Source organism: Oryzias melastigma, linkage group LG19 (assembly GCF_002922805.2).
Source record: "Oryzias melastigma strain HK-1 linkage group LG19, ASM292280v2, whole genome shotgun sequence".
Taxonomy (NCBI): Eukaryota; Metazoa; Chordata; class Actinopteri; order Beloniformes; family Adrianichthyidae; genus Oryzias; species Oryzias melastigma.
This window is the reverse complement of record NC_050530.1, coordinates 9,811,897-9,834,128: the sequence shown is the minus strand read 5'-3', so window position 1 is coordinate 9,834,128 and position 22,232 is coordinate 9,811,897. Positions and strand designations below refer to the sequence as shown.

Genomic DNA, 22,232 nt, shown 5'->3' with positions numbered 1-22,232 from the left:
GGCAAACAAAAAAACTTAAAAATAAGCTTAAAAGTAGGATAAAGGTTTAAATAAATAACATGGGTTACATAGTACGAAAAAATGACTTTAGTTATTTACACCTGGGTGAATATTTTAGTATGTGTAGGATTTCTCTGGGAACCCCAGTTTTTACCACAAATTTTAGTTGAGGTTTATATAGATAACAGACGGATGATGCTGTAAAAAAAAAAAAAAAATTTTAATGCTACCACAAGGGAGCACGATACAGTGCTTTCATGTGCCGGTCCCAAGTCCGGATAAATGCAGAGGGTTTTGTCAAAAAAAGGCAGACTAGCAGCCTTTGCTGTTAGGCAGTCACAATGCAGATGTGTAATAGCAGCTGCTTTAATGTTTCTGTCTCTGGTGTTCAATTTCACACAGAGAAGGGGAACAGCAGTGGTGAATAGATTCGTCCAGAGACGAGAAACTCTCTCTTTATTCTGAACTCACCTGCTGCATTAATCAACAGGTGTTGTTTTTCTACAAGCATCTATGTGAGGAATAAGCATGCTTCCCAACATCCTCTGCTCTGGCATGTTCTAATTGGCTGGACACACCTGAAGCAGGTAATCGCAGTCATGAGTTGGGCTAGGATATCTGGAAAGATATCTGGAATTGCCTATCCCTGATTTAGGTCATCTACCCCGGGGGGCCAAATTCCAGGCCTCACATGCCTGTGAAGGTTTTTGCAGAAATCCAGCCTTGACTGCTGATGATTACCTGGATCAGGTGTGTTTAGCCAGTAATGAGCTTCAATGGGAGGCTGGTTGGAAAACATGTAGGACACCAGCCCTCGAGGCCTAGAGTTTGACATCCCTGATAGAGCGGCTGCAGAAATTCACCTCCAACACTTTTGTCCACTACTGTAGGTCAGATTTATTTATTGCGAGGAGAGTTCTACAAAAATCGACATAAAATGAAATCCTTTAAAGATTTTCTTGTTACCGGGGCTTTTCTCTAACTCTGAAGGAGGATCTGTTAATACAGACATTTGAAACTGAACAAAAATAATGAGTTTTCTCTAGTCAGTAAGTCAATATGTGGTTTCTTCAGTTGTCTGTATCTGTTGTTTGGTCTTTATTATTATTTTATTTATTTAGTACTAATTTATTTGTTTTTTTTATTCATCTTTTTCTATATAAATTAAAAAACATTACACCTCTATTATGTAGTTCGAAATGGAGTAGGAAAAAGTTTAAAAAACGTTTTTTAATCCTACCCCCTAGCAATATATCTTAAATTTAATCTTGAATATAAACTATTTCAGAAACAGACATTAACTACCCCTATTTTTTTATATATATAAATCAACACGCACAAAGATCTATACATGTCGTTCATTATTTATTTATTATTTTTGGTTTAAAATAAAGATATTTGAGAACACTAGAATGTTTTCTCAGTGATTTTCTTGTTAAAAGCTTGATGCGACCCAGCCTCACCTACATTCTGCCTCAAGCGGCCCCCGGCTGAATTGAGTTTGAGACCCCTGGTCTAAATAGAATGTTATTCACGTCAATGGTCCGGCCCAGACATGATGGTAAACCGCACTCTGGTGGACTCAACCAACTAAGAGAATTTAAAAGGGGTGTTTATGTTAAATTGTAGCTCCAAAACTGACCGTGTCGTCTCTTAAATGGACGGACGAACAAAGTTACAAGGATTCATTCATGTTCAATCATGAATAGTTTTTCCATGACGCGACTGACCGGCCCATGAATGAAGTGGCCCACTGGGAATCCTCCCGACTCTCCCGATTACCCACTCCGCCCTTGGTATCCATATCCTGAGAAATCTGTGTGGATTATTGAATGCACATCTTCAAAACTACGTTACCCACAATGCACCAGTGAAGAATGACGAGGAAAAAGTGGACGTCCAAAGTTCAAGCAGCTGAAAGAGAAGAACTTAGAGCAGAAAAAGGGTGGTAAATGTAAAGAAGCCTTTATACACTGACATAAAATACTTTGCGTTTTACCACAGAGGAGTTTTACGGTTCTTTCAGCGAAACTAGCTTTCCTTTTTTAACAGGTAACGCCACCGCTAGCTCATTTATGTAATACGTGTGAGAATTTACCGCTTTTTTGATTAAATGGATGTTCTAATCAAATGTTTATGCACTCGGTTTGAACTTATATAAAGACTTGTGTGTGGAGAGAAATTCCGTGTATGTGTAGAACGACGGAGGCCCACGAGTGTCAAATGTGATGTTTTAGTCAAAATAGGATAACTCTAAAAGCGGGATTGACCCATTTGAATGTAAATAAAGTGTTGTTCCGGTTTTGCACATACTATGTTATTGTTGTACTGCAGACTTTTGCATGAAAATGTATTGTGACGAATTTACCAGGCTCCAGTTATCAGCATGGCAGAATCCAAAGAGCTGCTGCCTGAAGATGTTGGAACAGATGACTGCCTGGCTTCATACACTCACATCTACAGTCCAGATTTACTAAAGTAAGCATTTGTTTATTTTTTTACGTGAGTTTCCAAGTGTCATGTTTGAGTTTAATAGAAATTTCTTTATAATAAGATCTGCTCATTATCTTTCAGAGATCAGGTTGCTTTTATCACAGGAGGGGGATCAGGAATTGGACTTCGTATTGCTGAGATCTTCATGAGGTGAGAAGGTTATTTTGTGTTCACATTTCAACCAATTTACACCATAATGCTGACATAGGAATTAAATTGTAATACACATTGTAATTTGTAATCATTTATAATATGTTTCCCTAATTATTACCTGTGTTTTGAAGGTTTGAAATAAATTGTGCATTATTTTTTGTATACATTTTTCTTTATTTTATCCTTTAAATCATTATTAACACTGTACTTACAATCTTTTTTCTATATATTGATTTGTACATTTATAAAACGATTTCTGAACGTTATTATTTGTCATTTTTTTTTGTTTTTCAGGCATGGTTGTGACACAGTCATTTCCAGCAGGAACTTGGACAAACTCAAGGAGGTTATTTCTTCACACTAATAACAAAAGCTCATTAAAATCAAATTAAACAGCATTAATCTGGTTTCTGATGGTATGAATATTTTTTTAGGCGGCAAAAAAGCTGTCGGCTGCGTCAGGACGGCGCTGTCTTCCTTTGTGCATGGATGTGAGACAGCCTGACAGCATAGCTGCTGCGGTGGACGAGGCGCTCGCACAGTTTGGCCACATAGACATTCTTATCAACAGTATGTGACTTTACATATTCAGATCTCTTACTCGCCTAATGGAAAGTCCTATCTCTATTTTTACAGATATGTGTCATAATTGCTTTATTTACACTCACCTATTTTAATTGTGCACAGATGCAGCTGGAAACTTCCTTTGCCCTGCTTCTGCACTTTCTTTCAACGGCTTCAAGACCGTCCTTGAGATAGACACTCTGGGTACATTCAACACCAGCAAAGTGCTTTATGAGAAGTGGTTTAAGGTATATTTCTGCTTATCTTACTTGTTTTTTACTCTTAAAAAAAGTCATTTTGCTTTTTCTAAGGAAAAAAATGCTTTTATTATTGCTGTGTGGTTGGGGGAAAGTATCAAAAGAATGCATACAAGTCATTAAAAACAGCTCATCACAGCATAAATAAGTATTTTTTAAGCATAAAACACGTAACTTTAGATATAAATATTATTTGTGTATTTTTACATCTATTAATCTGAAAAAATGCATTTTTTCAACATTTCTTAACGGGGAAATTCCCTTTGTGATGCAGCAGAGAGTAGAAATAGCAACTAAATTCTGATATATAGTTTATTTAAAGCATTTATTTATTTTTTCTCTTTATGCTGCACAGTTTACAACATTTTCACATTAATTACAGGTCTTTAAGTATTTGTTTTATTCTGTATTTTTTAAGGATCATGGAGGCAACATTGTAAACATCTCTGCAACCCTTCAGTACAGAGGACAGGCCCTCCAGGTGCATGCAGGGTCTGCAAAGGCAGCAAATGGTAAAAAAATAAATGCAAACAAATAGGTTAATGACAAAAAAAATAATAATTTATTTACATGTTTTCTCTCCTTTTGGCAGATGCTATGACCAAACACTTGGCTGTAGAGTGGGGGCCCAGTGGGGTGAGGGTCAATGCTGTGGCTCCTGGACCAATCTCCGGCACAGAAGGCTACAGGAAACTGGGTAAACTTTAATATTCATTCATTAATACAAGTTAAAGTCAAATTTTGGCCCATTTTTATCACATATTGATTGCATTTATTTAGTTTGTTTGTTCTGACTGTTGAGTTAAGAGATTTTTTTGTTTAACCTCTCAGGTGGTCCTACAGGGGAGGCCGCAGGTGTGTTTCAGTCCATTCCTTTGCAACGAGCTGGCAACAAAACCGAGATGGCCCACTGTGTTCTCTTCCTGGCCAGCCGGGCATCTTCTTACACAACTGGAGCCATCCTGGTTGCTGATGGTGGAGCATGGCTGACTTCAGCCAATGACGTTTCCGCAATGTTGGGTACAGTCTCCTCTAAATCTGCTAAACTCTAAACAGGGACGCTGCTGTCCTCTCCTTGTCCCAGGTGTGTAGGAGGAGGTACAGCTTAAGATCTGTATGGAAAGTTGGCTGCAAACTTAGAAAACGCGCCTTTTACAGATTGAATGACAGCTTCATTGTAATCACTTGTAATTCTAATCACTTTTAATCAAATCGTCTCTTATTTCTTTCAGGTTATTGGTCATCTGAAAAGAAAAGGGGCAAGTGATCAAGAGAAATTTAGCAACTTTCTAGTAGCTCTTACCCAAAACAGTATTTTTTGTAGTAATTACTTAACTAAAGCACTACTATTACTGTATTTAATGTTCATTTGTAAGTGCAGTAAGGAACCAATTATGCATTTGATTAAAAATATTCTCCCAATAACACCTATGAAATAATAGGTATCAATCATTTTTGTGTTTTGATGTTTTTGTATTAATTTCTGTCATATTTTTAAATAATAAAATAAGCGTTGGATTATAAAAAAAATAACCATGTCGATCTGTTCATCTATCCACACATCTATCTTCTCCTGTGATCTATTTGAATGTCTTACATGTTTTATTTTTATTTTATCTTTTCTGAAACTACCTTCTGCATTTACCGGGCTTGGGACAGGTACAGGCTTGTGTTATATTGAGTCTCATTTATCTTTTTATTTTGTCTGTTCGTTTGTTCATCCTTAAGCTTTTTTTTTCCTTTAGTCATTTTTTATTATTATTTTTTTTGTTGATTTATTTGTGTTTTTTTTGTGTGTTATTTTTTATTTCTTAAGTTAATTTTGAATTTTTGTGAGCCATCATGTATGGGGGAGCAGTCAGGGCATTTGGAGGGGCCCTCTCGTGCCCATGCTTATATGTGGCCTTGCAAGATATGAGCAATATTCTTTTGTCAAAAAAAGAGTTAAAAAACATCTAACTTTTATTATTTTTCACTAAATTAATCTGCTTTTAAATGTATAAAAAAATTGCACTCTATATTTTTTAAATACTGAAACTTCTTTCTTATAGTATAAAAAGAAAACTTTAAAGAAAAAAAGATCATAATAAGAGGGAAAATTGAAATCATGACCAACCTTTAGATAAATGAATCATATTAGAAAATAAATTACAAGAAATCTTTTATTTTGCCCTGCTGGTACACAAATATATATATGAAGACTTGTCCAACAATTTGGAATCTTTACAAACAAACTCATATTTTAGCTGGAATCACTCAAACTCTGTAAGTAAATGATCTGTAATGTTATAATTGGTAAATAAATAAACAAAACCTCAAAGCTAAAATGCTAATAAAAAAAATATATTTGTAGTACCTTATTTGCGTCGGAGGGGGGCGCCAGAGTACAATCCAGTAAACTATTTTGTGATCATTAGATCTAATTCCCTTCATATTTATCTAAAAAATATATACATTCATTCAAACATAAATATTATTTTTACTGAAATAAAACATATTTATAGAAATTATGCCTTCTAGATAAAGGTTTCATTAAGTTGTGACCAAGTTTGAAGCACTTTTCTTCATTGAACATTTTAACAAAAATGTCTATTATCATATAACACCAATGAAAATGTCCAAACTGAGAACTAAAACCCCACGCGGGTGATATTGCGGGGTTGACTCTACGCCTGCGTGAAACGTCAGTGGTTGTGAGCAATGCAGCTGGGGAGGCGGAGGAGGAGGAGGATGAAACGTTGCTGATGCTGATGCGAGAGCTTTCGTGGTCGATGCAGTCTCTTCAACATAACGGACTTTCTTTAGCCCCTTTTCGCCGTCTTCTGGCGTGTTATTTTTTATTTAAGGTGGAGGACGCCAAGAAGGAAGATTCTACATAAACGGGGACACCGGGGTTCTGAGGAAGGGAGAGGAGCCCGTCACTCGTTTTGGCCTGTCTTGGCTGACACAGGTGGATTGACGCTGGGAGGAGGGGGGAGAAAAGGCGACGATATGAGGCATAATGACGGAATTGGACCCAAACGGTTGGGTTTTTATTATCACATACATGTGTAAGCTAACACTGTTATGTGGTTTAATTTAACCGAGAAGTGAAAACCGGGACTGTTTATTACGTTAGCTAGCTAGTGGGCTAATTTCGCTAGCTAGTCGCTTAGCAGCCCCGACCAATGGCTGGGGAGAGGGGAGATGCTCGGAGGTGGAGCTAACGCTAGTTGCTAGCTTAAATTCATTGTAAGAAACGCCGGTCGGGTTAAAGGTGGGAATTTCTGCCTCTCTGCTGGACGCTGGTACGGGTGAGATACCGCTATATTAGCTTGTCAATGACTAGATTAGATATTCGGCTAAAAAAATCCAATGTTGACAAACACTTGGTGATTAGCTAACTCTTGTGGAAGTGAAAAATACTGATTTTCGATTAAGATTAGGATTTTTTTGAACTAAATTAGCTTAAAAAAGGAAGGAAAATAGTGAGCACGAGCTGATATATTTAACCTGTCGTAAATTAAGCTAGCAGCACATCAAACAAACAGCTGTGTCGTCTGCCCTTGACTCTACAATAAATTGCTAATCTGTATATTATCGCTAATTGCTTAAATTAGCATTCAAGATGGATTAAACCGTTATTATGTCAACTATTGGGCGTAAACATGGCGTCACCCCTGAAGATTAGAAAGACAGCAGTCAGATAAACTAAATATAATATATATATATATTCCCTGCTTTTTTCCTTTCCTCCCTCTTTTAATTGAAAAAGGGGGATTATCCTGGATACATGGAACCCACCGTTCTGTCTGGCCCTTTGGGGCACACACAGTGGGAGTCAGAGCAGCCTTTTCCTCTGGGATTTCCAATCCTAGACTCGGACAATGGAGCTGTGCTCTGTCAAAACAAAAGCGACCAGACCGGTTTGGATTTCAGGAAAAGTGATCAGAATGAAACTGTTCTCCTCAATGGAGAGGAAAAAAGGTTTGTGGATAAACCAGTAGAGTTGGAAAACCTTATAAATGGTGCTGCTTTTTCCTCTGAGGATTTAAAGTTCGATGGAGGACACTTGACTTATTCGGACTCGTCCCGTGGAGAAACAGCTGAGGGGTTTGATGGAATTGCTGACTACACTTTGTCGTGGTTCTTGTCTCCTGATTTTGCTGATGTGATCGGGAAAACGTCAGCCTGTCAGGAGCCAGGTTTCACCCAGGATCCCACTGTCGAGGACTCGGATGGCGCGCCGTCTTCTCCATTTAAAGTTTCTGAAAGTGAGATCAACACAACCGATCCATTTTTGATAGATGACAGCCCTAGTCTCACCCAAAAGCCGTTGAACCCGCAAAGCTTTGGTGAGAAACTCATAGACTTGTCGTTTGAGGAGCAGGAAGATCTCCCTCCCTCACAGATGGGGGAAACGGCGTCACCTGACACCAGTCTCAAAGGTTTATTCCCTGATCAAGTGGCGGATCTGCCCACAAGCAGCAGCTCTCCTGCGCAAGGTTTACTTGAAAGCAACATCAGCGAGTCTTTTGAAGGATCTGTGCCTTTGCTGGATTTAAAAGTTCCACATTTTGAGAGTGACGTTAGCCTCTGCCCTCCTGCTTTTGCCTCTGTTGCCTCCGCAGGTGTTCTAGATACACCAACAAAGGACTCAGAGGTGGCACAAACTACTGCAGCTCAAAACCTTCCAGAACAACAAGGTGAGAATGACATACTTCATGTGGATTTGTCAAACGGCTCATCTTTCCTGACACTGGCTCCAGCTGAAGATGCCTGCACTCAAGGCAATCTCACGAGTGAGAACCTTCCTAAGGCTGTGATGGAAGCCGAAGAAAAACATCAGGGTAAACATAAGAGCTCCACTGTTGAGGAGGTCTGTGAAGATGATCCTTGGGATTTGGAACCCCAGGAAACCGTTCACAACCGAGCTGCCGTCAGTACGAAAACTCAGGAGAATGAGGACGACAAGCCGACAGGCAACAACCAACTGGAAGACGCTCATTCTCACGAAGAGGTTCCTTTCGACTTCTCGGCTCAGAACACAAGCCTTTCTTCCCCTGAAGCCGAATGGACTAGTGAGCAGCCTGTGGTGACAGTTTCCCTCTCTAAGATGGTGGAAGATGACTCACTGCCAATGGTCTCAGCTGGGAACAAGAGGGAAGAAGACGTCTCTCCACTCAAAGACGTCTTTGATGCTTTGGATCAGGATGGAGACGGCTTCGTTCGGATCGAGGAGTTTATGGAGTTTGCAGCTGCCTACGGGGCTGATCAGGTGAGATGCTCTTGTTTGGTTTTCTGATGGCTGGGTAACGGATGTTGAGTGAAATTCCATGTAACATGATCCTACTCTCCATTCATTATTGATATTCTGCATGAGATTAGAGGGCTTACTGGAAAAGTCTGAAATACATCCACCAGTTTTAACATTTCTATTCTGTATTTTTGGTTTTAGATCATTTTATCGTGGCTAATATCAATGAATTTCCAAATAGTCATAATTTTGCTATTAATGAGCTCAACTGTTTAAAAAAAACAGTTTTAAATATATTTATTAGTTATATTTCACTTCAAATGCACATATTCTTTAAAAACTAAATCATATTTGAGAACTACTTCTTACAGTTCTTATATTTCAGTCAAATATGATAATTTCTGAGCCTCCTATTAAAGCCATGCTCAGATTAGTGTCATTTATCTCTTAGTGAGAATTTAAAGGCTAGGATTATAGTAAGTAACCAAAAATGTGTCATATTGGGGGTTTTCTGTTTAGCCTGAAACTGCTCCATACAACAAACTCTAATCACGTCTTTTAAAATAGTCCTATGTTTGTCTCATTATTATCAGTTATTTTGTCATGTAAATAAATTTGTTATATTTTTATGGAGACACTTGTTGTGCTTTTGTTACATTTCTTATTTAATTTACCTTTATGTTAGGCCCCAGATCCCCTAGACAAATTGGGGCGTAACAATCGCTAACCTTCCATGGTTCTGCCTTATGGTTCAATCAAGAGATGAAACCTGATATATAAATATATATTTTTCAAATAGTGTTTGTCATGACATTCGAGGTTTCCTGACTATTCAATAATAGTATTTTTGACTGGAGAATTTAATCTGTGCTTCAAAGTACTTTTTTTTACTGTTGGATGAATGTAAAATGTAGTGGTCCAAAGGTAGAGCCCTGTGGGACAACACAAAGTATCTACTATGTGGGAGAGAAAATGAATTATTTAAATGTGAAAACTCAAACTTGTTAGAATAGGATGACCAGTTCAGCTTGTTTATTTATCCCTTTAATGGTCTCTGTAACTGTTGTGATCCTTTTTAGATTTCGGTGGAATCCCTAGAATAGAAGTTTGGAAGAAAAAAGCATAAAATTAGTTTTCTTAAGTTAGAACAAGTTCTCCTAATTTTATTTGCCATCCACTGACTGCTCTTTACTGCAAAGTTTTTTTGGGCCAAGAGAGTAAATATTTGTCACGTTGGTCTGAAGTAGATCAGTTACACTTGTTTGTCCTGCAGCATTTATAACCCGACTCTGCAGGCACTTTTGGACTTTGGCAATAACTATTCCTGATGTTTTACCTTTTAGCTTCTGGAAGAATTTGACACCTGCTCACGAGTTCCAGATCTTCACAGCTGAATGAGTTTAAACAGCATTTAGCAGATTTATTGTAGGGGCTCTTGTGTCTCCTTTGAATTGAAGAGTTTAAGCTTTTTAAATCCTTCTTTTTAAAATCTAAAAGGAGAAATTCCATTCTTGAGAAAGTTATTTGATAGTTGCATCCATTCTTATAGTCGTCAACCAGCCACAAGGAGAAGGCCAGGTCTGGTCTAACAAGGTTAACGCTCTTTTATAATGGCTTAAAATAGTTGACTCTTTTCATATCATGTAGAAATTCTTATGAAGGCGCTTTTCTATTTGAATAAGCCTCGCTGAGACACACTGTATCCCCGTTATCAGTAGATTACCTTCCTGAACAAGCTAGATTTGCAAAAGTTGAAAAGATATTTCTAAAAGTGTACAGATAAAACATGCAGAGGTGCCAAAACGTCATATAATTTGCCACTGACGTTCAAAATGTTCTTATTGTCTCCTTTTTTGTTTAGCTAAAGTGTGTAATATTTGCATTTTCACTATCTTCTACCTCCTCTCAATATCTTAGTAACCCATCAGACTTTAGGAAAGTATTCACAAAGTATTTGCATGAATGTCAGCTGGTGCTTGTATGCTAAGCATGCAAATGCTTCCTTCAGAATTATGTCAGGATGATAGAACCACATACTGTTCTGGTTATGTGAGCATCATAGAGAATCTTATCACACTGAGAAACATACAAGTCGTTTGTGTCTTTGTCAAACACTCATGGAAAATGAGCCACAATCCTGTAACAGGTTGTTCTGTTTCAAACTTCCCTGTTTGATATATTTGGGTTTGATACTTTGAAGTTTAGATGGATTTTAGTTTGAAATGAGCTGAGGGCAAAAACTGCGTGGTGCTAGTGTCTCCCTTTTGAGTGAACTCCATAGCCCGCACTTTTGCCGCCACCCCCCTCACCCACAGCTTTTATGTTTTGCTCCTCTAATCCACAATGGAATGTCCCATTGCCTAAAACAGGGGTGTCAAACTCAATCGCACAGGAGGCCAAAATCCAAAACACACTTAAGGTCGCGGGCCAAACAGGATAAACATTTATTGAACACTCTAAAACTAAACTTTAAAATGATAACATTTTAACATATTTAAGAACTAGATGTATAGCATTGTCTACCATAGAGTGCTGTAAGCTGAATTTTATAGCTGGAAATGCTGAAGCTGATAGCTAGCTAAAATATTAGCTAAATCCTAAATTAATCTAAAACATAAAAAAACCTAATATTTTAGCAAAATGCTAACATTTTTGGCTAATTTGTTATTTACTGGGGTGTTTTTAGGCTAATTAAGAGTTTAGCTTCTATTTTTAAATACGTTTTTGACTAATTTCATCTACTGAGGATTTTTAGGCAATTTTGTAATTTAGCTAGTACAGTATTTAACAACAAACTAGCTTTTTTGGGGGCTAATTTGGAATCTACTAAGGTTTTTTTGGGGGGCAAATTTGAAGTTTAGCTCATATTTAAGCAACAGTCTCAATATTTTTACAAAATTGGCATGTATTAGGGATTTTTAAGCAATTTTTCCCAACATTTTTCAGAAATTTAGGTCAACTTCAGCGCTCTTTCATAGTACTTTAACGAAATTTTCATTCGTTTAGTAAATTTAACATTTTGCATAGCTTTTGTGTTTTTATTAAATCTCTGCAATAAAAAAAAATGTCATTTTCAGCAAAAACCTTCAGTATATTTTAGCAAAAAGCATTTACACTAGCATTATCGCAGGTAATTCAATTAATGCCAAAATAGTCCAAAAAGCTATCAGAATGCCAATTTTTAAAACTTTTAACATAATTATGAATAATAAAAAGGCAGGAATATTTTTCCAGAATAAATCAATTTAAACCTTAAATAACTTTCAAAATTTTACTCTCCATAAAAATATTTTTTGTCATTATTTTACAAGTTAGAAATGAGCGCAAGATAACATCAGGTCATTAATAAACAATAAAATAAAATGATTTGAAGGGCCTTGTCTTTGACACATGCGGCCTAAAACATCCCCTCTCCTGTCCTTACTTTTGTTCTCACATTAGCTAGCACTAGTACATTTTTTCCCACCCCTAACGTAATTCTAAAACTGGAAAACCTTAGTCACGATGGCTAAATACTGCCTGCCTCGGAACTTTTGAGAACTCCCCTTTTCACCCTTTAATGAGAGACTCGTTTAAAGGTATTCTTCTTCATGGGGTTTTGCACTGTGGCCTACGTGAAGGCAGTCAGGCGTGCCCCAGCACAGATTATATACAAATAGAGGAAACAGAAAAACCACAGCGCCTTTCGCTGCTCCACTGAGCAGTGGAAAAGGCAGAGACGCATTAAAGTTTTCAGTTTCACCACTGTCGAGTGTGAGCAATCGAGCATGATTTATTTCTTTTGTTCCTCAAAATGAAGCGGCTTTTAGACTATTGCTGCTATTTGAAGTAAACCTAATGTAATGAAAATGTGAACAACAAATGCAGAAATCAAAATCTATCAACAATATTTAAATGTTGCATATTTTAAGCTTTAATCTCTCTCTAAAAAAAAAGAATGATTATACATCCATTATAGGACACAATAATATCCAGACATTTTTCCTGTTTTGATAAATTGGAATGATTTGGAATAAACTCTTTCATGTACATATTTTTTTTGTTACTTAAACTGCTATTTTTGGCTCGTTTGGTGGTAAATTATGACAGTCAATTGTTCCAGTTGCTTAATAACACTTCTCTGCTAAATCAAAGTGACATTCAAAAGTGTCACCAGAGTCGTGGTGTTACCTCCTCCTCCTCACACCTCACCCCGTGATGGCGCTTCTGAAAAGCTTTCCTATAAGCTGACTGGAAAATTGAATGTTACATTCAGACACCTCTCTGATCATCTGAAACAAAAGCTAACTTTTTTTGAGAGCTGGCATGCTTGAGATTAGGTATGCGGTTTGATCATTACCCACATTTCTGTGGTATTGGTCACTCTCACTAACTTTTAGTACAAAACAACCGGGCTCATTTCAGCCAAATCAAATCAGCCTTATGGTTGTCAGAGTCAGTTATGAGGCTTTGGAGCCTTTTAGCCTCTTGAGGCAGGGCTCAGCGTTGCTAAGAAGATCAGTTGTTTAAAGTGTAACTGATATTAGAGCCGCAGAAGAGAAAAAAAACACTCAGAATCAAAGCATCTGCTTATTCGTTCAATAAGAAACTATGTTCTACCAAAAGATTCTCAGGTTCTTTCATGGTTTCTGTAATTGCATCTATGATATTATTGCATTAGGCTACATGTGTCAAAGTAAAGGCCCGGGGGCCGCATCCGGCCCTCTAGGTGTTTCTATCCGGCCCTCCAGATCATTTTAGTTAATGGTTTAATTTATTAATGGCCCGATGTTATCTTGCGCTCATTTCTAATTAGTATAATTTTGACAAAATATATTTTTATGGAGAGTAAAATACTGAAAGTTATTTAAGGTTTAAGTTGATTTATTTTGGAATAATATTTTATTTTTATTCATTAGTTATGTTAAAAAGTTACGGTTTTAAAGTTTTTTAAAAATTGGCATTCTGCTAGCTTTTTTAACTATTTTGGCATTTACTAAAATTTTTTTTAGGTTATTATGGACTTAAGCTAATATTTCAGCTACATGCGAGCTGTTTTGGCTAATTTAGGCTTTTTTAATTTTTTGGTTTTTCAGTCTATTTTGGAGTTTAGCTATTTTTTTCCGGCACATGCTAGCGGTTTTGGCTAACCTAAGTTTTTTTTTTCGTTTCGTTTTTTAGGCTAATTTGGCATTTGGCTTATATTTTAGCTGGCTATCAGCTATAGCATTTTCAGCTATTAGCTTCAATGATTTCAGCTATCAACTTTAGGGTTTTCAGCTATCAATTTCAGCATCTTCAACCATCAGCACTAGCACCTTCACCGGCCAGATTTAGCTTACAGCATTCACACTAGCATTATCTTAGGTAATGCTATATATCTAGTTCATAATTATGTTTAAAAAGTAAAGTTTTAAAGTAAAAAAATGTAGTTTTAGATTGTTCGATAAATCTTTATCCTGTTCAGCCTGCGACCTAAGGTGTTTTTTAGATTTTGGCCCCTTGTACGATTGAATTGACACCCCTGCATTTCAAGTAATTTTGTGGAACAATGATGTTTAACTTTCACTTGGAGTGTCATTACCTTTTTCCTCGATAGGTTTCTCTGCACCAAACACCCAGAGATTAATTGTATGAATACATACTTATAGTTCCAGAAACTTAAGCTTAAAAATCTGTATTCTGCCAAGTGTCGCCTCTTCAAATCTATGACGTTTTTGGCCACTCTCTTTGTTGCCATAGTGCAACATTTTAAAAAGACTGTAACCTTTAGACATGTTTAAAGTCAGTATTGCTCCCTCTGCATAAAGTAAACCTCTTGACATCTGCAAAATGTTCTTTTAGTGGGATCACAAGTGTTTTACAAGTGATTTTCTGCTCTGTAATCACAATGTGCTCAGAATTCACATGATTTTTGCAGTTTAAGGGCCGTCTGATAGAAACAACCTGAGTGAGATAATAAAAGTATGTTTTCTACATAAAAAAAGGAAAATAAAGTGCTTATGGTGGAAGAAATTCAAACCTAAACAGGGGAAGGGATACTAAAACTGATTGGTAGCTAATCTAAAATATTATTTTTTTTAATTTCTAAACTTGATGTTGCAGGAAAAAAAAAACATTAAATGTTTTAATATGTTTTTTGTTTCAGGTCAAGGATCTGACCAAGTTTTTGGATCCTAGTGGCCTTGGAGTGATCAGTTTTGAAGACTTTCACCGTGGAATCTCTGCTATTAGTGGAAGTGAGTCTGAATTCAGCTTTTGTTTCTGCTCATCTCTTTTTCAAATCCCCCCCCACAAAGTCTTTCATCATAGCGTAACCTTGAAAACCAAAACCTGGTCTCAAGGTAATTAGGGTACAGCAAAGGGTTGACAATATTATTTAAAAAAAAGATCTGAATTTACCAAAGTGGATAATAGCTCATAGACTTTAATTTTCTGGGCTACAAGGCATTTATACTATGAATGTAGGATATGGTTGTACATATCCTGTAATGAGGTCATATGGAAGATTAATGTGTTCACTGGATGTTTGACAAACCAGTTAGTCTGATCCATCCAGCTTATTGACTGGTATTTTTGAAGCCCTCCTAAGGCTTTTTAGGTTACACAGCTCTGGTTACTTGGATCATTAATGATTCAAGCACTGGAAAGCTTGACGCGCACCAACGCACTTGCTGATTGGTAAGGTTTCTGAGTGGGAGTGGCTTCAAGACATGAGGTTTGGTCAGAGTGTCCCGTTCACATCCATTATTTAGTGTCTTCTCTCTTTCTGTCCTATTTGTATCCAAAGCAAAAATCACTGTGAAACCCAACAAAGGCCTTTACTGGCACACAATCCTGTTCCAACAACTTGTACTTGTAACATATTTAATTGAAATGTATTTTCTGTTGACAGTTTGTTACTTTGGGAGTCATGGAGCGTTAGTTGATGAAATTCCTGTGACCATGCCACCCTCTGGGTAAACCGTGGATCATCATTGTGAGCATTTCTAATGAGAGAAGAGGCCAAAGTCTATTGTTCCATCCTGAGGTCTTGTTTTAGCAACAGACTTTGCCCCCTTCCCCTCTTTCCACTCTGTTTGCTATTTAATATCTGCCCCATTTGCCATTGAACAATGCGCTTTTAATAAAGATGTGTCTGGAGGCTCTGGAAATGCCGTACCAATACTAATCCCTACTGTAGAAAAAAAAATACAGTTTGACATCATACCATAGCATTTTTTTTCCTGCACTAGTCATTTTCTCAGGTATCCTTCAATTGGGTAAAGATCCATTTCACTGTCGCAGGCCACAGTGTCCCCGAGCCTCAAAAAGCAAAGGGTTATATAAATCCCAGGGGCATTAAAACACTTGCTCCTTCCAGTACACTCTTTGTGCTCTTTCTCTCAGTGGAATGCTGTTCACCGCTCTGTTTACAATAACAGCAGCAGCTGATCTGACTCCTTCAGTACATCTCATGTGGCCATGCTGGCCTACAGGTTCCTACAGCTTTAGCTGATGAATATGGGCTGTTTTGTTTTTGTTTTATGGTTTTTGCTTTGGCCTTACTCGGGTTATTTGGTTTTATGGTTCCCTTGAAATGTGAGTGTAAATGTTGCCTACCGTGGACCGTCTCCACACTCTTGGATTGCTGACTGTAAATGCGTCTTATGACCTCAGTTATGTGAATACTGTGAGATGGTACGTTTATTAGAGGAGAAAGTATTGCTTGTCCAGCATCTTCTTTTACAATTTCTTATATAACTTTATTGACTATTTAAAGATTAGTGTTACTTTTTTCTTCCTGAGAATGCATTGACTTTGCAGTTATGTTTCTTAAAACCCACTCCAATGGAAATTTGATTGAGGTATTTTTAAAGGGTATAGAATCTGTCAGAAAGATTCATTAAGACCAAGTTGTGCACAAAGTATTGTTTTTGTGTACAACTTTGTAAAATTGAAAAATACGTATACAATACATTTGATTTTTTTTTTGTGAACACAAGCGAGATGTAATTACCGATGTTTTTGTAGAACTGTTTTCTCAACATCATCTTTGTCTTTCATACGTTTAAGTAGATATCCACATATATAACGATCATCCTAAAAACATTACCTGGTAGCTCCTCCCACATACAGGCTACGCAAATTGTCGCACAAATGGCATTCCATGTCAATGCACCTTTATGAATCAGAAGCAGACATAAAAAAATCCAGTTGGAAAAAGCTCGTAGTAGTGACATAGGTGTAACAATCGGCGTGCCACAAGCTCCCTGCTATGCTCTATGCTGATGCATACATTTGTAGACAACTAGATCCATATATGTCTTTGTTTTCTTCTCAACTGACCAGACGTCTGTAGTGCTGGATACTTCAAATATTCCTCGCTGTTTTTGTTGCACTAAAAAAATGAAAAAAGCCAAAATTTGCCAAAACAGCTAGTTTTGAGATATTAGCCTAGCTCCAAAACAACCTGAAAAACTTAATAAGAAAAGCCTAAATTAGCCTAAACAGTTAGCATGTAGCTGAAATATTAGCTAAACTCCTAAACAGCCTAAAAATAATAAGATAGAATGATTTGGAGGGCCGGATAGAATTCCTTGGAGGGCCGGATCCGGCCCCCGGGCCTTGACTTTGACACATGTACTGTAGAGGCTGTAAGCTTGTGGAAGAGAGTGGGAAGTCACTGCAGGCGTCACGCCTACAACTCAGATGAAACACCTTGAAAATAGATCAAAAGATGATCAAAGTGGGGCTTAAAATATCAAATGTTGCATTTTAAGTGTATAAATAAATGAATGTATGTATGTTCTGTTTTAGCATGAATGTGAATTTTAAGTGTGCATTTGACTTTGTTGAAACTTGAAAATACATCTCCCTTCTGCTGTGTCCAGTGTTTGCTGAGTCACCTTATCTCTGTAAATTCTGCATATCAGCCACCTGTTTGCACACTGCCATTTGTACCTTAAATAGCAGTCTTGTGTTTGTTGAGTGTCATTTTACTGCTTGGCTGGTTATTCTGCACACATTGAACCTGTCTTTTTGTTGTTGTTATATCTTCAGGCCCAGAGCCACAGCTCTACAGTGTAAACTACAGTCCAGGGGATGGGGCTGTCGGCTGTCAGGAGGAGTACGATGAGGTAAGGCGTCAAAACAAGCGTCTCTGCTTGTGTCCGGTTGTTTGTACTGTCTGCTCCCTCTGGGTACATACAGCAGAGCAGTGTGAAGGCCACAGGCTGAACTGGATGTGCACTCTCAGCCTTCCACCTATGATTACCACTCTGCGAACGCTCCGTCTGAACCCATCGGTTTGGCTGACACCGTATAACATCTGGCAGGAGAGGATTTTCCGTAGTCTTTGACAAACGTTAAACTGACTGGAATGTGCGTGCGCTTCTGAAAAGCGCGTGTTTTTACAGTTGTGGCTGGCATATCTGGAATTCCTGTTTCCTCGTGTGCTCACTGCTTGTATATTTAACCTCCACTCTTTGCTGGCCTCTGCAAGATTGAAATGTTTGTGCCATTGTTTAACCTTTGGGTGTTGCTGGACGGGGATTGTTGTCTCTGCAGTTTTGGATTGCATCGTGTCAGCGCCACCTCCTGTTCTGGTCAGGAAGTGCACATTGATGCGTTTGGATTTCATAGTTTCAGATAGAAGCACTTTTAAAAGACAGTTAATAATATGATAAATGCTTCAAATGATCTGAGATCTAAATGACGGTCCAGCTGCTGTGCTACCTGAACACAAACTTTGAGCTCGGTTTTTGGGAAGCTTGCACATATTTGAAGTAGATGCCACACCTGTGTCTCGTCTTGTTTTTTCCTCGAGTTTCTGGCAGAAAAAGGTTCCCCTCTCTCAATGGCTACGCTGTTCTAGCCCTGTTTGCTTTCAAAACAGCCAAGGTGAGGGTGTTCAGCGGAACTGCACCGCCCCATCTGCCACATTTTCCCTTTAACTATTTCTGCTAATATGCTTCTTGTTTGCAATCGGAATTAAAAAATATGTTTTTTTTTTCCTCTAATCTAAAGTGCTTTTGTGCAAAACTCAGATGTTTAAAAGGGGATGTATAGTCTTCAGTCACCGCACAGCAGTGACCGTGAAGAATACAATATAACGATTTCTGCTCAGACACTGAGGCAGGAAGTGAAGCAGCAGGGACGATTGAGCACTCGTTCAGCTGATTGTGTGTTCGCTTACGTCTGAGCGCCGGTAGGAGCTGATTTAGCCTTACATTTGACTTGGTCTTTGGACTTTGTCTGTCTCCACCCCTCTGACCACCCAATGGAGCTAAACGAGGAGCAAAAGCACTCTCAGATATGTTCAACGCACTCGCTGCCTCTGTGGAGTCATTAGTGGGCTTTAATGGAAGGATGGCTTTCTTCTAAGTGAAACCGGATAGGAAGAATGGTTGTGGATATGGTTGATATCCATCTGAGTCCCAATTCCTCTGACACGTCACTGGAGCTGGTATGTTGATGCTTTTCATCATGACTCTTTGGACTGATTTCCAGCTTTCAGACATGATGCTGCAACTGTTAGTATTATTGGGTTCAGTCTTGTTAGACAGTCATCATTATAAATCATTGTGAGGTGTTAGCTTTCTTTATTTGAGCTTTTAGCTCAAATAGTATCTAAAAATGTCTGTGATCAAAGATTAAACTTAAATATTTGCAAACATTAGCTTTATTTCCTCCGTATTTTTCTTTTTTTTAAAAAAAGAAGCTTATAGATCACTGTTGTGGAGCATTATTTGTGTTGTTGGAGTGGAGTTTGCTTTTCAGAGTCATAATTTTAATTAAGCCACCAAGAGATTTGTGTGCTTAGTGTTGTTAGCACGTATCCGGGTTTACTCATAAATCTGTTGCTAGGCTGTTGAAGGATATGAATTTATGCACTCATTAAAAGGTTGAACGTCTTCTTTATTTCCTCTAAATGTAGCAAAACGAGGTAACGGACAGTGCGTACTTGGGCTCCGAGAGCACGTACAGCGAGTGCGAGACCTTCACCGATGAGGACACGGGAGCCCTCGTACCCCCCGAGATGCACGAGGATGTGGAGACGGATAGCGGGATTGAGGCCACTCTACATGATCCTGAAGATGGAGGAAATGGGTTGGTGCACATTCTAATGTCTCAGTGATTGCACTAATCTAAAAAACTGCCACCTTTGAGACCTATGTGTATTTGTTTGAGCTTGTTGTGGATTCCATCAGCATTTTAAAAATTGTTTCATTGATATTAAATGCAGATTTCCCCAGAAATATATATATTTTTTACATGACAGATAGAGCAGCAGCTTTCCTCCTTTGACCTTTCACTCGGATCACATGGTTCTGAGTCTGCGCGCCCAACACTAGATCACTTTAGTTCTATTTGGGTCACTAGGCAGATTAAGTGGAGGCAGTAGACTGCTACAGTTATATTGACTTAATACCTTTAATTCCTCGTACACCCATGTGTGGAAAGTCAGTCAAACATGTTGAAGGTTGCATGTCTTATGTTTATTTATTTATTTATGATAAAGCTAAATTATTTTAAACTTTCAATGAAATGGTCACTTTTGAACAAATAGAACAGTTTTCATCCCAACACACTATCTTTGTTTTTAGCTGAAAGAGAAGGAGAGTTCATTTTAATGATCAGGCTGTGGCTGAAGCTTTAATGTTGACAATGAGTCACCAGAGTTAGAAAACGCTCCTTAGACTGTCTTTGCTCAAGTTTATAGGAGATTCTTACTTTCAGTAAGAGACACCATTCAAACTATAAAATGTTCAACATATTCTAGCTGTTTTTGGTTAATTTACACAATTTTACAGATTTTTGGACAAATTTGGAGTTAAGCTAACATTTTAGCATTTTGCTAGTTGGGTTTTTGTTTGTTTTTTTATTTTCAAATCTAGACATGTTTCCAGTTTTTTGGCAAATTTGGAGTTAAGCTAACATTTTAGATTTATCCTAGCTTTTTTTGGCTAATTTACACAATTTTCCAGATTTTTGGGCTAATTTGGAGTTTAGCTAACATTTTAGCATTATGCTAGTTGTTTTTTTTTTGTTTTTTGTTTGTCTTTCTTTTCTTCTAATTTACACAATTTTCCAGTTTTTTGGCAAATTTGGAGTTAAGCTAACATTTTAGCATCGTGCTATGCTAGCTTTCTAATTAAGAAATGTTTCCTTATTTATTTATTTATTTTTTGCTAATTAGGTAGTTAGCTAATATTTAGGCAAGCTTTCAGCTGCAGCATTTTCAGCTAACTGCTCTGGTGTCTTCAGCTCCACTTTCAGCTTACAGCATTCACACTTACATTATCACAGGTGATGTTGTATATCTAGTTCCGATTCACCATGGCAACGGGAAGGGCTTCATACTTTACGGTGACAGAAATTTGCACACCTGGAAAATGTCCAACAGTCATGGATCTTTTCTGACGCCGATTCATCTGATAGTGGAAATTATATTATTTAATGTTTGTTTTTGTGTTTTTAAGAAGTTTCGATCAAAGATAGCTGTAAAATGAAAGTAGACTTTTTTTTTTAGTGCTGTATAAATGTCCGTGCATGAGTTTGTTGGTTTAGTCTTGTGGGCAAACAGAAAAAAGGAAGTGCAGCTCATTTGCTGCCTCTGCTGACTGTGTGACCTGTCTCTTCAACTCGGTGACAGATTGGAAGGCTCCGCTTGACATGGATGTGTTTGGACTTCCCCTTGTATGTGTGAGCCTTGAATTCCAGGAAATCTGTGTTTTCCCACTTTTTTTTTTTATAAACCTCACCCTCCTAAGGCTTTTGCCGATTTCAACCTCAGAAACAAAATAGATATTTTAACTCTTAATTGAGGCAAAGTGGAGAATTTTGAAATGAAGTTGTCACACAACCCGCGCTTACTAAAGCTTATGGTTGCATCAAAGAGATATTAAGAATACGAGTATACACAAACTGATCTCAGGATTAAGAATATAACAGGATTAGTTCCCCCCTCCCTCCTCTGTCCTACCCCAGTGTCCCCCCACACACATGTGGGCCTTAGACAGTCAGCAGGAAAGTCTGTTGGTTGTTGCTTAGTCTCCAATCTGATTAAGCCACTCACAGTCAACCGTTCGCCAGTGCGGCTTTAAGTCTTTTCAGGTGGCGGTGGCGGCCATGTTGCTTTGGAGATTTGCAGTTTGTTGAGAGTTTATGTGGCTGCGTCTTGAAAGTTCTGCTTATTTCGTTTTTCTCCGAACTGGAGAGTTTGTCTTTATCTGGGGTAACCTGTGAAACTTCAGGATTCCACTCTGGTTGTCAGGAGTTTTAACTCCAGTTGCCCCGAGGCTTTCACGCCAGGGCAGTGGAGGGCGTTCAAAGATGCGTTCTCGCTCATCACCGTCCCTAAATATGAGGGACCTAAATATGGGTCCAAACTGTAAGAGAATGATTAAAGGGTAAGTGTCTTAAACGTTGGCATTTACTAAAATATTTATCTTTATTTAATTGTTTAATTTTATATTTTCAAATTTTGATTGCAGCTATTTGCATTTTTTAAGCTTATACACTAACAGATAACTTGATTGCATTATTCACTTTCTTAGCATTTTATA

The 22,232-nt window shown here is 37.8% G+C and overlaps 2 protein-coding genes across 8 annotated transcripts in view; both read left to right on the top strand.

The window, feature by feature from the left end:
• Window positions 1-1,574: 1,574 nt before the first annotated feature.
• decr2 (2,4-dienoyl CoA reductase 2, peroxisomal) lies at window positions 1,575-4,997 on the top strand. Of its 5 annotated transcripts, none has more exons than XM_036217265.1 (10): window positions 1,575-2,052; window positions 2,369-2,478; window positions 2,575-2,643; window positions 2,941-2,992; window positions 3,081-3,216; window positions 3,334-3,458; window positions 3,886-3,979; window positions 4,060-4,164; window positions 4,299-4,551; window positions 4,700-4,997. In XM_036217265.1, the coding sequence occupies exons 2-9, from the start codon at window positions 2,387-2,389 to the stop codon at window positions 4,517-4,519; spliced, it is 894 nt and encodes a 297-aa protein (XP_036073158.1). In that variant the 5' UTR covers window positions 1,575-2,052; window positions 2,369-2,386; the 3' UTR covers window positions 4,520-4,551; window positions 4,700-4,997. The 5 variants fall into 5 exon arrangements, with proteins under 5 accessions (XP_036073158.1, XP_024141414.1, XP_024141411.1 ...); XM_024285646.2 differs by having other exon boundaries at window positions 1,580-1,954; window positions 4,299-4,487; XM_024285643.2 differs by having other exon boundaries at window positions 1,581-2,052; window positions 4,299-4,487.
• A 1,209-nt stretch (window positions 4,998-6,206) lies between these two features.
• rab11fip3 (RAB11 family interacting protein 3 (class II)) overlaps window positions 6,207-22,232 on the top strand; it is a 26,218-nt gene continuing 10,192 nt past the window's right edge. Inside the window, exons 1-5 of one of the 3 annotated variants that reach the window (XM_024285640.2) lie at window positions 6,207-6,754; window positions 7,222-8,724; window positions 14,831-14,921; window positions 17,725-17,801; window positions 19,601-19,773. In XM_024285640.2, coding sequence (XP_024141408.1) covers window positions 7,240-8,724; window positions 14,831-14,921; window positions 17,725-17,801; window positions 19,601-19,773 — 1,826 coding nt within the window. In that variant the 5' untranslated portion in view covers window positions 6,207-6,754; window positions 7,222-7,239. Of the gene's footprint in view, window positions 8,725-14,830; window positions 14,922-17,724; window positions 17,802-19,600; window positions 19,774-22,232 lie in introns of all 3 variants that reach the window. The other 2 variants (XM_024285639.2, XM_024285641.2) reach the window with 2 other exon arrangements.

Excerpts from the sequence above, each read along its gene's own strand:
- decr2 (XM_024285646.2), top strand. The coding sequence starts at position 2,387 with ATGGCAGAATCCAAAGAGCTGCTGCCTGAAGATGTTGGAACAGATGAC. Across the intron at positions 4,165-4,298 it reads AGAAGGCTACAGGAAACTGG|GTGGTCCTACAGGGGAGGCC; the intron begins GTAAACTTTAAT and ends TTAACCTCTCAG. Across the intron at positions 4,488-4,699 it reads TGACGTTTCCGCAATGTTGG|GTTATTGGTCATCTGAAAAG; the intron begins GTACAGTCTCCT and ends TATTTCTTTCAG.